The sequence below is a fragment of the Hydra viridissima genome, unplaced genomic scaffold (assembly GCF_058129835.1).
Source record: "Hydra viridissima isolate aposymbiotic clone 2 unplaced genomic scaffold, HvirCarnegie_v1 scaffold_2, whole genome shotgun sequence".
Classification (NCBI taxonomy): Eukaryota; Metazoa; Cnidaria; class Hydrozoa; order Anthoathecata; family Hydridae; genus Hydra; species Hydra viridissima.
Window position 1 is genome coordinate 8,444,367 of NW_028324301.1, and position 15,159 is coordinate 8,459,525.

General features: G+C 29.3%; 1 protein-coding gene across 1 annotated transcript; it reads right to left on the reverse strand.

Moving 5' to 3' along the window:
• Window positions 1–128: 128 nt before the first annotated feature.
• LOC145180466 (host cell factor 2-like) lies at window positions 129–10,614 on the reverse strand. The gene is made up of 18 exons (XM_080055365.2): window positions 10,345–10,614; window positions 10,059–10,192; window positions 8,951–9,126; window positions 5,918–6,123; window positions 5,749–5,833; window positions 5,536–5,639; window positions 5,319–5,401; window positions 5,134–5,205; window positions 5,009–5,042; window positions 3,795–3,878; window positions 1,799–3,675; window positions 1,459–1,560; window positions 1,221–1,371; window positions 1,096–1,133; window positions 683–939; window positions 554–588; window positions 378–426; window positions 129–257 (listed from the first exon to the last, which is right to left on the reverse strand). The coding sequence occupies exons 1-18, from the start codon at window positions 10,520–10,522 to the stop codon at window positions 224–226; spliced, it is 3,699 nt and encodes a 1,232-aa protein (XP_079911491.2). The 5' UTR covers window positions 10,523–10,614; the 3' UTR covers window positions 129–223.
• Between the last annotated feature and the right edge of the window lie 4,545 nt (window positions 10,615–15,159).

Here is a 15,159-nt window from a genome sequence, read left to right on the forward strand (position 1 = left end):
CCAAGAAATACGTCTGTTTTACAATAAGTCGAACAGCATGATTATTAAAATAACTCATAGGAATAAAAAAAAAATGACGAATAGGTCTAATATATCAAATTTAGTGGTCGATTAAAGCTAAGCTACCATGCAGAATGATTTTATCATTTAAAGTTCATTATATATATTTACATTGAATAAATAAATCTTTGCCATCTATCTACAAATATGTATCTGTTTCATATCACGTCAGTTTTGCTTTTTTTACCGCATCAACTCTAAAAAGTGAAGAAAAAAAAAGTGAATAATTTGCCTTTAAGTGTCACGTGTCACATTAAGTTAACAGTAAAAATGTTGTTATTCGCATTAGATGCACTAAACAAAAGCAGTACCATTACCTCTGATCAGCTTGTCGTTTTAGTTTGTTATCTGGTAGATCCTTTAAATCTGTGTGTAAGGATAAGAGCAGATAAATTAATAGAGACGAATGACAATTAACATACACAAAAAACAGACTCAAATCTGACCAGGAATAGCAGGTATCAAATATAAAAATGATAGGAAAAAATCTTACCTTGTAGCCATCTAACTTGTGTAGCAGGACCATACCTGTGAAATATATTAAATGTTAGAAAATAATGTAAAAATAAAGTTGAATTTTGTAACATTAATTTTTATAATATCTTAATCTCAATGAACTTACCCTTTCTCATTCTTGGCGGCAATCCTAAAGATAATGGCAGGCTTTGTTGAAAAATCGACGTGAGCATTTTTAAGGGTATCTGCTGTCACAGTGCACGAAGAAATCGATCCACAATAAACACGCACAAATGTTAGTTGTGTTTGCGTGGTTTCTTTACCGCCTTTTTTATTGTCGACAGCCAGGTATACTGCATATTCAAGAATTTTACCCGCACTATTCGTTGGAGGTTCCCATGATAAATGAGCTCCAATTTCGTTCTTTAAGAAAAAAAAAAATTAAAAAAAAAAAAAAAAAAAAAAAGGATAAAAACTTGACAATTAGTTACAACTTGCGTTGATTCCCGAGTCTTCATAAAAAAAAAAACATCCGTGTTTTGCTAATATTAGAAAATTCGAAAGAGAAAAATGTCATACTTTTGTTATTTTGATAGCGCAAGGTGCACCGGGAAAACCTACAGCATAAAATTTCAATAAAAACAGGTTTATAAAATTTCAGACGCTAAAAACAAATGCAACAAATCTTGCTAAAGTAAACGTACCTGGCACACAAGTCTTAAATGCTGCTATATCACTATATGCACCTCTTCCACAAACATTAATTCCAGCAACTCTAAACTTGAAGGCAGTACCAGGTTTAAGCTCAACCTTACGCATGCCTTTATAATCACCATCTGAGACAACATTATCTCCCTGGAAAGTGAATTTAACATGTGATATCAAATATTAAGAAAAGTTTAAAAAAAAATTTAACTTTATCAGAGAAAAAAAGACTCCTACATTTTCATCACCTTCTTCTACAGGAACATAGTAGTGAGAAACAACAATTGATGTATTAGTTGTCATGGCAACATCAAACCAAGGAATTGGTTTATTTAATGCCTTGAAAAAATTAAGGCATAATTATACTTGGTTTAGTTATACAAATGGCATAACTATACAAATGAAAGCAAAACCAAAAAAGTTGACCAAAATTAAAACTTTTTTCAAAAAATAAAAATTGCCTATTTTTATTAGAACCTATCATTTAAAGTAAAACAAAAGACATTAAAAAACATGCTTGGACATAAACCAAAGCTTACTTTGAGATTTAAAAACTAGTTTTGATAATAAGATATACCTTCTTTCCAGCAGGCACTAATACTGGGCTTACAGATATTCCATCTGTATTTTGCCCATTTCCAATATGAAGTAATGGACCAGTTGCAATTGGGGAAGAGGTTGCAAGTGCAGCTAGTGTTGAAAGTGGGTCATTTGAGATATCTGAAGCAGATGCATTTTGAATGCTATTAATATTGCCAGCATAAGAGGCTAGCTGTGCAAGTGTGGTTGCAGCAACAGACTCGATAGATGGATCTGTTTCCATTAGCTCATCTTTTATTTCAGGTTTTTCTTCTAGCATAGAAACATCAGTTAGGTTTTCAGACATGTTAGGACTCAATTTATGTAGTTCCTCTTTTATGTCATCAATTAGTTCTTTTTCTTCTATTTTAGGAGTTTCCAGGATAAGAGCTGACTTTAAGTCAGTTTGAGTTTCTTCTTTATATGTAGATTCTGAATCCAATTTCAAAGAACTTGAAACTACATTTTCAATTGTTTTATCTTCATCTAATGAAGGGTTGATTGACAGATTTGAGTCTAAAATGGCTGTATCAACAAGTAATACACCAGAATTAACAAGGTCTTTATCATAGCCTGTTGTTTCACAACTATTTGAACTAGCAATTGAAGCAACTTCAGGTGATTCAGCTTGTTTTATAGTGTTCAAATGCATAGAATTTTCTTGATCAGAGCATGCAACTTTTTCTGTTTCATGAATGACAGTTGAGTCTGTGATAATAGGAGAGCTTGAAGTAATCTGAAGTTTATTTGTAGTCGAATTTATTGCCAGATTTGATAAAGCTGATGGTAGTTGTGGCTTGACAGGTGGACATTGATTTAAAATTGATGAAAGATTCTTAGATATTCCTATTCCAGAAACTAGTGTTCCCATAGGTGAAATATTAGAGGACTGAGTGGTAACAGCAGTTTTTGATGTACTTAAAAATGATGAAACATTTATTGATTTTAATGGAATTGAGGCAGTTTTTTGAGGAAATTGCAAAGATATCAACTTTGATGGACTTTGATTAACTGATACACTGACAGTAGGTTGGCTTATTGTGTTGGAAACACCAACACCATTTAGTACAGTTGGTGCACGAACTTGGTTTCCTCCAGTAGCAGCACTTAGAACCTTTTGAATTTGACTTTGTCCCTGTTGACCTTTCAGCAAAGCAGCCATTTGTTGAGGAGTGACACTTACAGTGGTTCCTGCATTTGTTGCAGAAGTAGAGTTAGGAGCTATGGCACGAATAAATGTTACAGTTTGAGCAGGGCCACCACTACTGCTAGGAAGTTGAGCTCTAACAAGTGCATATTGTGTAGCAGCAGGTGATGAAGACAAAGGTTTTAAGTTTGCATTTTTTATATCAGCAGAAGTTGAAACTTGAGATGGTTGAGATGAAATGTTAGTTACTAAGTTTAGGTTTGCTCCTTGCAGTTGAGGACGAACTATCTGTCCTGATTTGCTTGGTGACACAATTTGTATTGTCTTGGTTACATTAGCAGTTAAATTAGTTCCAGACAATTTCCCGGCAGTTAATTGATTTAGAGCAGCCAATGTTATATGCTGATTTTTTAATTGTCCACTAACTTGAATTGGAATCTGTGTTAGTCCCTTTGGACTAGTTGCTTTAACAAGGTTATTTGGTTGAGACATGGTTAATTTTGGCCTAACTGAAAGCCCACCAGCAAGTAAGGTTTTAGAAATTGAAAGTGGTGAAGAAAACTGGGTAGAAGATATAGGTAACCGGACAACATGAGCAGCACTAGGACTCAAAACTTTAGATAAATCAGGTGAAGCTATAGCAGATTTAGTTGTTATTGGCATTGGAGTAGACGGAAGTACAGGAGGGTGCACTTCATATTTCTGTATCTGGATAATATATGCATCAGCTAAAAGTATTTTGAATAAAGTTAAACACATTTTTTTTCCTGACTTTTTGACTTTCTGATAAAATAAAACAAAAACAAACAAAAAAAAAAACTATTTTTAATTTTCCTAAATAAAAGACCTGTTGGAATTCCTCCCCAGCAGACCTCAAGAGTAGTAGTAGTTGCTCTAACAAGTTGAACACGAGAAGGACCAGGAGGACGCTCTAACAATATAATAAAACTAAAGCAAAAACAAATCTAACTTATTTAGTAATATACCATTAGAATCTTTCCACTTAAAACAACAACATTCTTCAATCAAAATAGAGAAAAAAATGCACTAGCATACTATTATTCCTTAACAATTTTGGTATACACAGTAAATAAATTTATTGATGAAATATTTATTAATAAGTTTATTTATGATTCAATAAATGTGTATGAAAGAATGATATGACAATACCCAGTCTGAGTGTAAGTTTCAAAACAAAACATGTAAAAAGAAACAAAAAGGGAGAGGGAGAGGGAGAGGGTGAGGGAGAGAGGATAGGTTTAATAACTATAGAGGATAAATAAATACATCAGTTTATATAAAGCTATACGTAAAATTTTAACCAAGATGATAATTTTAATCAGTTTTTTTCTCTCTTTTTTTCTTTTTTGTTATTCTTATTTTTTTAATTCAAAAAGTCTGGAAAAAACTTTCATTAGATTTTTTCACTTTGAGAAGTAAAATCAACTAGCTATACAATCAACGTTAATAAAATAGTTAAAAAAAAGTATTTGCAAAAAATTTATTAACTACATAAAAATCAGTTGCATAAGAAGTTTAAGTTAATGCTTAGAACAGAAAAAGCGAGAGAAAAAAAAGTATTTAAAGTCTCCTCCTTTTGCTTGATAGCAAAAAAGAACTCATCTCTAGATCGATTCAATACATTTCATGCACATCTCACCTAGTACCTTTAACCAATACATGTTTAAAATATTTTTGAGATCTAGTGATCTGGGGCACCAAAGCAACAAACTGATCTTCTTTATGTTGAACCAGTGTGTTCACAGTCAATAGAAACAATATAGTTTTTGGCATTGCATTAACACCCATATGAAATAACTTTTTTTTAAATTCTAATTTAAGGTTTATGTATTAGATTTATTAGATGAGTAAAGCCTAATTAACTGATACTTAATACCACATTAAAACCTAACAAAAGTTTGAGCAAAAATTTTTATGTGGCATAAAAATTAAATGTGGTAATTTTTTAGCTTAATCAATTCAAAATGCAGCAAAGCAGTATGGTATGATAAGGTCACAACTGATTAAAAGTTTAAAAAGTAACCAAAATTGATTGCAAACCTGTTTCTAAATACCACAAATCTTTACAACAGACCTAAAAAAGATCAATATAGTTGTATAGAATTATTCTAATAAAAAAAAAGAAACATGAAAATTTAGCGTATAAAAGAAAACTAAGTTCTCACATTTTCAACTTGATTATTCCAAGCCTTACGATAACCATCTCTTCCACTCCAAACATACATACGAGTATGTACCTAAAGGATAATAAAAATAAACTCAAAACTCTTTTAAACTAAAAACCTAATTTTTTAAGAGTATAACTATTTAAATACTTCAAATTTACTATTACATTCAATTTGTGACTTACATTTACAGCAGAATGACCTGCTCTGGGCTTGGGCATTTGTTCTTCAACTCCATCAACATTTATTGCTTCCCAACGAAGTTTTTCTAGCATAAACAAATAGATTTTAAAAAAGTCAAAGGACATTTTCAGACAGCACAAACAACTCAAATTTAAATACTTTATGGAAAAGCAAATAAAAAAGAATAAAAATAAATCAACAATTTTTAATGTAGCTTACCAACATTTAGGCAAGCAAGTGTATTAGTGCATTTCCATTCTTTTTCACTGCTTGATTTTCCATCATCAATAGCTACTGGTACCCAACCTCCAAAAATAAACATCCTGAAAAAAGGTTTTTTTTATTGATTTTCTGATAGTGTAATTACAATTTAAAAACTAATACACAAAAAAATAATTTAAAGCTACTTTAAAATCAAAAAATTATGCTTACCGTTTACCAATCATTACAGAAGTATGCAAACTTCTAGGCAAAGGAGCAATACCATGAACTACTGGCTTTGACCAAAGCATTTTTTCTAAAAGAAAAGAGTCAGACACCATGCAACTGAATTAATAATATGTAACTTTGCAGTGCAACAAGAATTTTAAGATCAACATACCAACATCAAGTATATATACATCCCCAAGACGGCACCCACTCATTCCACCATATATAAACAAACGAGGATGTTTCCCATTCTCTGCAGTGTGTAGTACACAAGAATGAGATTCTCTAGCTGTAGGTGGTTGTCCATAAGTGAAAGGAACCTCCCATTGCAAGTTTTCTTGAGTTGTCAAGTCAAGTGTGTAAAGATCATTCAAGTATCTAAATAAAAAACAGAACAAAATAACAGAAATAATCAAAAAACGAAAACTATATTGAGAAAAAATATTTAGGATGTTTGAAATATTAAAAAAAAAGTTTCTAAAATAAGTGGTGCAATAAGAAACAAGCACTTATCATTAAAATATAAAAACTGCATAAGTATAATTAGGTTAAAATAAACAGTGTGAGCATATAATTAAATTTACAGAATTCATTTTCAAATAAATCTAGTAATGAAATTTTTTTTCAAAATAACTACTCTTGCAACTTAAAAAAGTGTATACTTACACTTTTTAATGTAAAATTTTAAAAACATATGCACACATTTTTAAGAGCTGTTTGACCATCGACTAAGAAATGTCTCACCAACAAACAAGAAAAGAAAAAAATATAACAAAAAGCAACTCAGTTAGGCACTATCCTCTGGAAAATTTTTTTTGTTTTGTTCTGTTTTTGGTATTATAAAAACAGGGTCCCAGGAGAACTAAAAACCATATCACAATCAAATTCATTCTTTCTTGTTAAATAAAGACATTAAAAAAACTAACATCTAAAAATTCTCAAATATCACCTAACTTTTTAAAATAGTTCTAACAAATTCAAAATACCATTTTACAATTTGTTAGAACTATTTAAAATAATTTTAAATAGTTCTAACAAATTCAAAATACCATTTTACCACTACTTAGATGAAAACAATATTTACATAAAAAAAAGAAACCTTTACAAATCAAGTTGCACCAATTCATAAAATCTTCCTAACAGAACAATATTTTGATACAATCTGATTTTAGATTATATGGTTAACTTTTAAAAAAATAGTGCAATCAAATTTTCCATTCCTTTTTTTTTTGTTTCAAGAGGACATACCTCTGAACCAAAAAAAAGTTTTGGTTCAAGGGGGAAGGAAATTAAACAAATCAAAACTCGCAAGATTAAATTTTGTAAATTAGCTGAAAATTAATGTATTTAAAAAGAAAAACTATAAAAGGGCAAAAATGATTTAGTAGAAACATTACATGGATCATCATGGATCTGGTACAACAATGGGCTTGAGAGATGTTGAATCAACTTTCTGTCAGTAGACAGAAAGTAAAATGTTTTTCATCTGAGAACAGAACTATTGGTTGATCTTTCTTAAGGATGGGCAAGTTTCTTAAATTTTTTAACTCATTTGGTATTGATTTCTTCAGTAATTAAGTGCCTTTTGGATCTAGCTCTAGACTTGGCCTTCAGGTCATATTTAACAACATTTCTGATCATGTGCTCACACACAGAGAGTTCCTTGGCCTTGTTCCTTCTCATGGATTGGACTGGATTGCACTGAATTAGGGCTTTGACTGCTCAACTTAGCCTCAAAGTTCTCACAGTCTTTACCACTTCCTGGATTCCTCTCTATGCTACCAAACTTTTTAAATCCACTTAAAATATCATACAATTTGTTTAGCTATCTAAAGTCTTGCTATTATGTCCTTGGGTGTAACATCCAAGAGATTAAGTTTTACCTTTTCACTTAGTGCTTAAGCTGTCAGCAACACTTTGAGACTCAATCAAGCAAATATAGTTTATACAATAGTTAATTAAACAATTATATGTAATAATAATGGACTGAATATTTATAGTATGAGGTTGCAGTGAAAACAACATCTAGATGCTATGTTTGCTAGCTTATTCTGCACTTGTCATATTAACAAAGCTTAGGAAATATTACTTTTAAAGCACTTTTTAGTAATTTATCATAAGTTGCCAAACTTCAAAATAGCCTTTTTGAAAGCAATGAAGCATTTAAAAATCTGCTTATTATAGCAGGGTTTTAAAACAATTAACAAGTTGATAAATTGAAATTGTCTATTTCTGGAATATTTTAACCATTTCGACCTGCACCAGTCTAACCTTAACCACTTCAACCCAGACCGTCTTAATCTACATTATACATAGACCATTTTAATCCGCAGAAATAAAAACAAAATAAAAAAAAACAAAACAAAAGTAAATTCAGCTCATCTATTGATGACAGAGATGATAATTAAGTGTGGCAGTCAAAGAAAGACTATGACAAACATGCAAAAAATGTAAGAGAAATTGGAAAGAAGATTTACCAACTGATAACTGCAAATGGTTTACTTGTAAGAAAACAATGTATTAGGCCTGTTTGTTTCAATCATGTTTACCAAAAAGATAAAATTGGTGATGAATTCTTCTATACTAAAAAATGTAGAACATCATGTCAATTGTGCTATTTATGTTTTAAATGAAGTTTACTTATATTTTCAATAGACAAAACATTACATTAAAAGACTAAGATAATAAATGCTAATTATTTTATACAACTTATTTTTTATTATTTATTAAAAATAATTACACACAAATAAATTTGTTTGAAAAGCAATTAGTTCGTACCTAATTATTCTAAAATAACCTAAAAACCAAAAATAAAGTAATTTGAGATAATAAGCATTCATTATTTGGGTCTTTTAATATAAAAGCTTGTCTCTTAAAAATATTGAACTATGTTTAATAATTTGGTATAAAAACAATTATTTTAAACTTAAAGTATTCCTTTAAGTTAAATTGAAAATTATTAAAGTTTTTAAAAAATTTTAAAGATTCATTGGTTTTCTTTACAGATATCTTCTAAGAAAACCAATATAGATATGAAAAAAAAGTACAAAGCAATTCATTCTAATGTGTGCTCAAAATAACACCTAATTTTGTATAACAAAAATAAAAAAACTATTATCATTATTTTTCTATGCTTCTTGTATACCTCTGATTTAAAGAAAAACAGCAAACTTTCAACACTGCCTTAATAACTAACAAATTAGACCTTGGAATATTACTCCGCGGATCTTCGCTGTCATTTGCCAATCCACCAAAAAGGAAAATTTTCTTTCCCACCAATGTAAAGCTATGCCCAAGCCTTGGACAAGGAGAAATATTGTTTTCAGGTGCTTTTGGATGCAAATGCTTCCACTCCCATCGACTGGCTTGTAGCTCATATAACTAATTTAAAAAATATATATTCATCAACTTTAAACATTTCTCTGTATATGTATTGATTGGAGTAGAATATGCATCAGAGAAATAAGAGGGAAGAAAATTAGAGTAACAAACAATTATTTAAAGTAAATACAATTATCATTCTTATGAGTATAACATACAATATATTATATATCTACTACATTTCTAGCTGTACAAGTTATGCATGTAAATCCAAACATATTTCATATGCAATTTGAAAGATCTGAATGATTCTTAAAAAAGAAATTTTTTATGCTGTTCAAAAAGTTCAAAGAAAAATTCTAGTTTATCCTTATATTGGATTAAGATAAACTTTTTAAAGTAGAAGGAAAGGTTTTAAATGAAATTGTATAAAACACAGAAACAATTAGAGTACTCTATTATATTGTGCAACTTTAATTTGAATAATAATATATTTTAGCATTAATTTAGTTAAATGAAAAGCTTTAGTTAATAATCCTTTTTACTTTTCAATTACTCTCCTTATTGACTCAAGTATATTCTAATTTAATGAAAGTTATATAAAATTAATAAAAAATGTTGATGCACAAAGCTAACTGAGGTATTCGAAAGCTACAACTTTTACTAGATCTTTTTACATATAAATCAAATCGTATTTTTAGAAAATTAATCTATTTTTTTTTAGTTAAAAGAATATACACGATTTGCAATGGTAGTAGCAATAACACATGCAAGAGTGGACTTAATTTCGTTCTGCTATATCTTTAAAAACGGCTTTTAAAAACCCTCAACATTTATGAGAAACCCTTTAGAAAACTAATAATGGCGGATTTAGAAAAAAACAAGAGCAGCCGTGCCATCGCATTGTTAAAATTTTTAAATAAATGTACCTTTTCTAGAATTTGAAGCAATAACAAAACTATTTAAGCAACTTTCATTAACATCACTATTACCTCATTTGAATATCTTCCATATTCAACCATTCCACCAAAGATAAGCAATCTAGTCCCATCACATACAAAGCCAAAGGCAGCACATCCAGGTGGAATATCTCCCTGCACTGCAGGAACAAACCACTGATTTGTAGCTAAATTTTTAAGTTAAATTAAAAGAGATCATATAAAATTTATAAATCTATTTGAAAGTAGTTATACTAAATCAGGAGCAAAATATTTCTTTAAAACGCACGTGATCTTTAGTTTTTTAAAATGAAAACAAATGTTGGTGTCTTAGGCATACCAGTATTGTAGACGTGAAGTTCTTCAACAATACCCTCATTTCCTCCCCCAAAGATAACTATTAAGTCCCTTATTGAAACTGCACGGTGACCGTGTCTAGGTCGAGGACTAGGTCCTGAAGGTTCTTTTACGCATTTCCATTTCATGTTAGATAATGCCATGTTGTTTACATCGCTCATTGATTGAAGCTAAAATGGCGGGTTGTTATTTTTTTCTATCGACGCATGCGTACTTTATTATTTTCAGTATAGGAGTTCCGTTGAGCTACTTACGAAGGAAGTATCAAAATGATATCAAACAATTTCTTATATAAAAAATATATATATATATATATGTACAATAGCATACAAAAATTTCGGAAAGATTTTATTTTTTTAGTTTTTTTTTTTAAAGATGACTTTTTTTCTTGGTTGATTGAACTGAAACGTTTACTAGTTTTATTTAAAATACATTTGGCGTGAATAAAACTTTCATCATTTATTTCAAAAAAACATATTTACAAAAAATCGTAAATATCGACGAGCAAAAGTTTGGAAATTACTTGTAACTATATCTAAACCTCGTTTAAATGTAAGTTGTATAATGCTAAAAGCCTCAAAAACAATATAATGAACTTAATACTTATTCGGATAACCATTCGAATCAATATCCGCGGCATCGAACTCACAAGTTTGATAAGTGTCTCTAAATATTTTCCCATACTTCTTTAACTTTAGTCGAAAATTATAAAATAAATACAATTTGTTTTTCTAATTTTCGATAAGTTGATTATATTTTCTGATTTTCGACTTGCCAACTGAGGATTCAAGTATTCTCATAAGTGCTCTAAAGGATTAAAGTGAAAGCTTTGTGAAGGCCATTTGAGCACAATTATTAGTAGTAGAAAAACGTATCTATTAATCTTTTGTATGTTTAGAATAGTTTTTCATGCTGGAAAATCTATCTTCTTGGCAGTTTTTCTCTCGAATGTGGTAGCATTATGTTTTTACTTGTATTTGCACTTATGCTGATCCATAATTATTTAAAAAAAAGACTAATCGGACCAATGGTCTCTACTGAAACATCTCAAATTTCATAGTTGGAAATAGGTTGCTTTATTGTATTGACAATTCTTATGATTTTATAATTCATAGACATTTCTGAATTCAAAGTTATAGCTTGGACCTATTTTCTACAAGTCACTGAGTTCTCTCTTTCAGTTGTTGTTTTTGGTCTTCTTAAACGTTTCTTGTTTTCTTAATTATGAGTAGATAGAATTTTCTTCACATTACTACAAGCTGTTGCTTTAATATATTAAACTGTATGCTGAAGAGTGATCAAATCTTTTTGATTAACATGATTTGTAATGAGAAGCTCTTTGATTAACAGTTTAAATAATCATTTATATAACAAAAGCTGGGTCTTTAAGGTTATACAAATAAATTGATTTAAAAGTCTTTTTTTTTAAAAAAAATATAAACAAAATGTAACAGGAAATATTTGTAAATAAATAAAAAATTAAGTGTAGGGTAATGTGGAGCTATTTATGCAATTTTTATTCAATCTACCAATCTCTTAAACGATGCATTCGATTTATATAAATTTTTCGCTATTAGATCCGTAACTTAACCTGTTCTAAGTTAGTAAAAAACTTTTCCAGATTTCTTTTAGAAGATACTGCTTAAAACAACAGTGCTCCTCAACCAGTCCTTACCAGATAACTTGAGCGACTGTAAGTAGAAAAGTTAATTGTTATTCAAATTTTGGATAAATCTTCAATAAAACTACTAAATAACTGAATAATAAAGTGATTTTGTATATATATATATATATATATATATATATATATATATATATATATATATATATATATATATATATATATATATATATATGTGTGTGTGTGTGTGTGTGTGTGTGTGTGTGTGTGTGTATACACACACACACACACACACACACACACACATAGCAATTAAAAATTGCACCACATGAAAATATCGCAAAGTGAATTCGTAAGTAAACTTATTTTATAAACAAAAATTAATAAGTAATTGGAGATAAATAAAGTTCCTTAAACACAAAGATAAACTTTAGCATATTGCCTGAAAATAATTAGTCATAGGTAGGAAATATTTCTCCTGATTTTTAAATTCTCGTTTAGAAAAAGTATTAAGTAAAAAAATAAACATACTGATTCTTAAAATATTTACTTTGCAAAAGAATTTTGTTCATTTCGATAATGACGTATTCAACTTTTTTTAAAATACTCCCCAGCTAGTCCCAATTGGTAAAAGATTTGGTAAAAAAAAGATTATTGAAAAAATGTTAAGACTTTTGATTAAATATAATCGAAAGTAAAATAAATGAATATAAACATTTAATTGTGGATTTATGTTTTATAAAAACTTCAAGAAAAAATAAGAGTTTTTTATTTTTATTTTAAGGATCAAAATGAACAAAGAGTCCGTGCTCTAACTGGATTGCTATTCTAAAAATAATCACTATTGACCATTGTGTTACTTAGCAAAGTCCCCATTTTTATTCCACTAGAGATTTTGTCATCAGGGATTCTTTAGTTGCCCTTATTTTTAATGTCTTTACCCTATTAAAAATCATTCCCACTCTTTTGGGAGGCCTGAATTTTTAAAGCCATGACGTATGGTCTTAAAATTTCAGGGTTAACACTTACGACGATTTCTAAAAAAAACCCATTGGAGGTATGATTATAGACATATGGTAGAGTAACTATGGAAAATATCAACATCTTTTAGCTTTGTCCAAGAGAGAAATTTTTAAAGTTTCGATGAAAAACACCTTTAATGAGTTAGTTTCAACAATAATATACTTTCTTTTGGTTTAAGCTTTTTTAAAAATGTTATCAGAAAGATATAATAACAAAAGTATGTTTTCCACTGAACAGCATCAACATTAGGTTTGCTTTTATTTTATTATATACTTTTGTTGATACTTTGTAGTTTAAAAATTTCTTCAATAGCTTCAAAAATAGTTGCTGTTTAAGTTGTCCATGCAGTGCAAAAGCTTAGATTTTGTATCCTCCTCCCTAATATTATTTGAATATTAAATGCACTGCTTCTGTTGTCTGTTCACTGAGCAATCCAAGTAAAATGATGCATTTTTGATTTCAGACAAATTTTTAATAGTTAAACGAAAATTTTATTTACACTAAGTAGTTCTCATAATGCAAAATAAGTAATATATACTAAAGTTCTCCGCACTCGTTTGTTATGACCAATTTTAAATGTAAAATCATTTTAGAATTAGTTCTTGTTCAACGCAAAATAGCTGTTCTCTAATCTAAAATGTTTTATACAGGTATTCTTGTAAAAATGCTTATATATCGTTTTGACATGAACCAAAAATCTTTTTTTTTTTTTTAATCTTTACATATCTAAACATTTAAAGTAAAAAGGATTGTTAGGTATAGTCCATGCTAAATCTAGCTAATCTAAAAGCTATATTGGCTACATTTTATCTTGGTTAGCTGTGATGGGAAGAAAATGCTGTGTATGACAACAATGAAAGGTTAAAAACACCTACCTAACCTAAGGCTGTAGTTATCTAGAAATCATACATCTGGCTCCAATACTTCTTAACAGCTGTCTCTAAGGAATCTAGACTAATTGGAAAGTTGTTGGTATGCCTTAGATTTCACAAAAGCATTTACAGAATTGTCAAGGGGGGGGGGGGGGGGCTTAGACATGGCAAGCACATACAACTAGCAAAATATTTATGACGAATAAGAAATATCGATGAATGAAACAGTTCGTAGAGATTCAGATGAATAAACTGATTACAAATATTTAGATGATTATGGTATTGTATAGATGTTTATACAGATGTTTGTAACATCAGTTTTTGAATAAAACTCTTTGAATAAAAAGATTCAAAATGTAATCAATTTAATTCACCATTTATGACCATTCATGCCGCTTATGATCGTGTCTATACTTCAATTAATCAATAATATAATATTGGATAATCTATTTTACATAAAATTATTCAATGTGGATAATGCCTGTTAAGGAAATACATAACAAAAACTATATTAGGGCGTTTTGAACTCCTTAAGGATCTCACAAATACAAACACAATTGTAAAAAGGAAGACAAATTCTCTTAGCCGATGAAGTTTATGATTTGAATAGTACATAACCGTAAAGTCAATTACTTAAACCAAATAAGTTAGCTATTACAATATTGAGATTTATGATTGTTACATTTTGGTAATAAAGTTTGGGATACTAGATTTTGTTTTATTTTTTATGATCTTAAAGATAATAAATTGTAACAATTTGTAATTGCTCTGCTTTTAAAGACCACTCAAGTTTTGAAAGATGTCGACGAAACCATTACTTTTACTTTTTGATACTTTTCCGAAAATCTCAAAAGATAGTTTATGTCAAAGTTGTGGTGATTGCAGATTGTGAGACTCAAAAAGAGGAGTTTTAAGACCGCCTGACAGTATCAACTTAAGATTTGAGTATTGTTAATAGAGTATGAAAGCTACCCACTTACAACAATACATAAAGAAAATTAACTGCTAATATTGTGTGATCTCTAACAGGGGCAGAAGTAGTTTAGAATAATTGGAACTTAGATTGGCTGTAGATGTAAAGAAGACGCTTATTTACGTTGCCGATTATATTTTACCAAGCATTAATATTGGTTATTTGACAGGAATGCTATAAAGTAAATCATTAGCCGATATAAAATAGAGTTAATATCTAATATATTTTTTTGTATGTTGTATCATAATTCCGTTTGACTATAATGACACTATTACTTTTTGGGTGTAAATTTAAAAAAGACTCAGCAAA

What these genes read in the sequence shown, in the direction of transcription:
- LOC145180466 (XM_080055365.2), bottom strand. Translation starts at nt 10,522, where the DNA reads ATGAGCGATGTAAACAACATGGCATTATCTAACATGAAATGGAAATGC. An exon ending in TAGAAGAAGGTGATGAAAAT is followed by an intron (nt 1,372 to 1,458) that starts GTAGGAGTCTTT and finishes TTCACTTTCCAG; the next exon opens with GGAGATAATGTTGTCTCAGA. An exon ending in ACAAGTTAGATGGCTACAAG is followed by an intron (nt 427 to 553) that starts GTAAGATTTTTT and finishes CCTTACACACAG; the next exon opens with ATTTAAAGGATCTACCAGAT.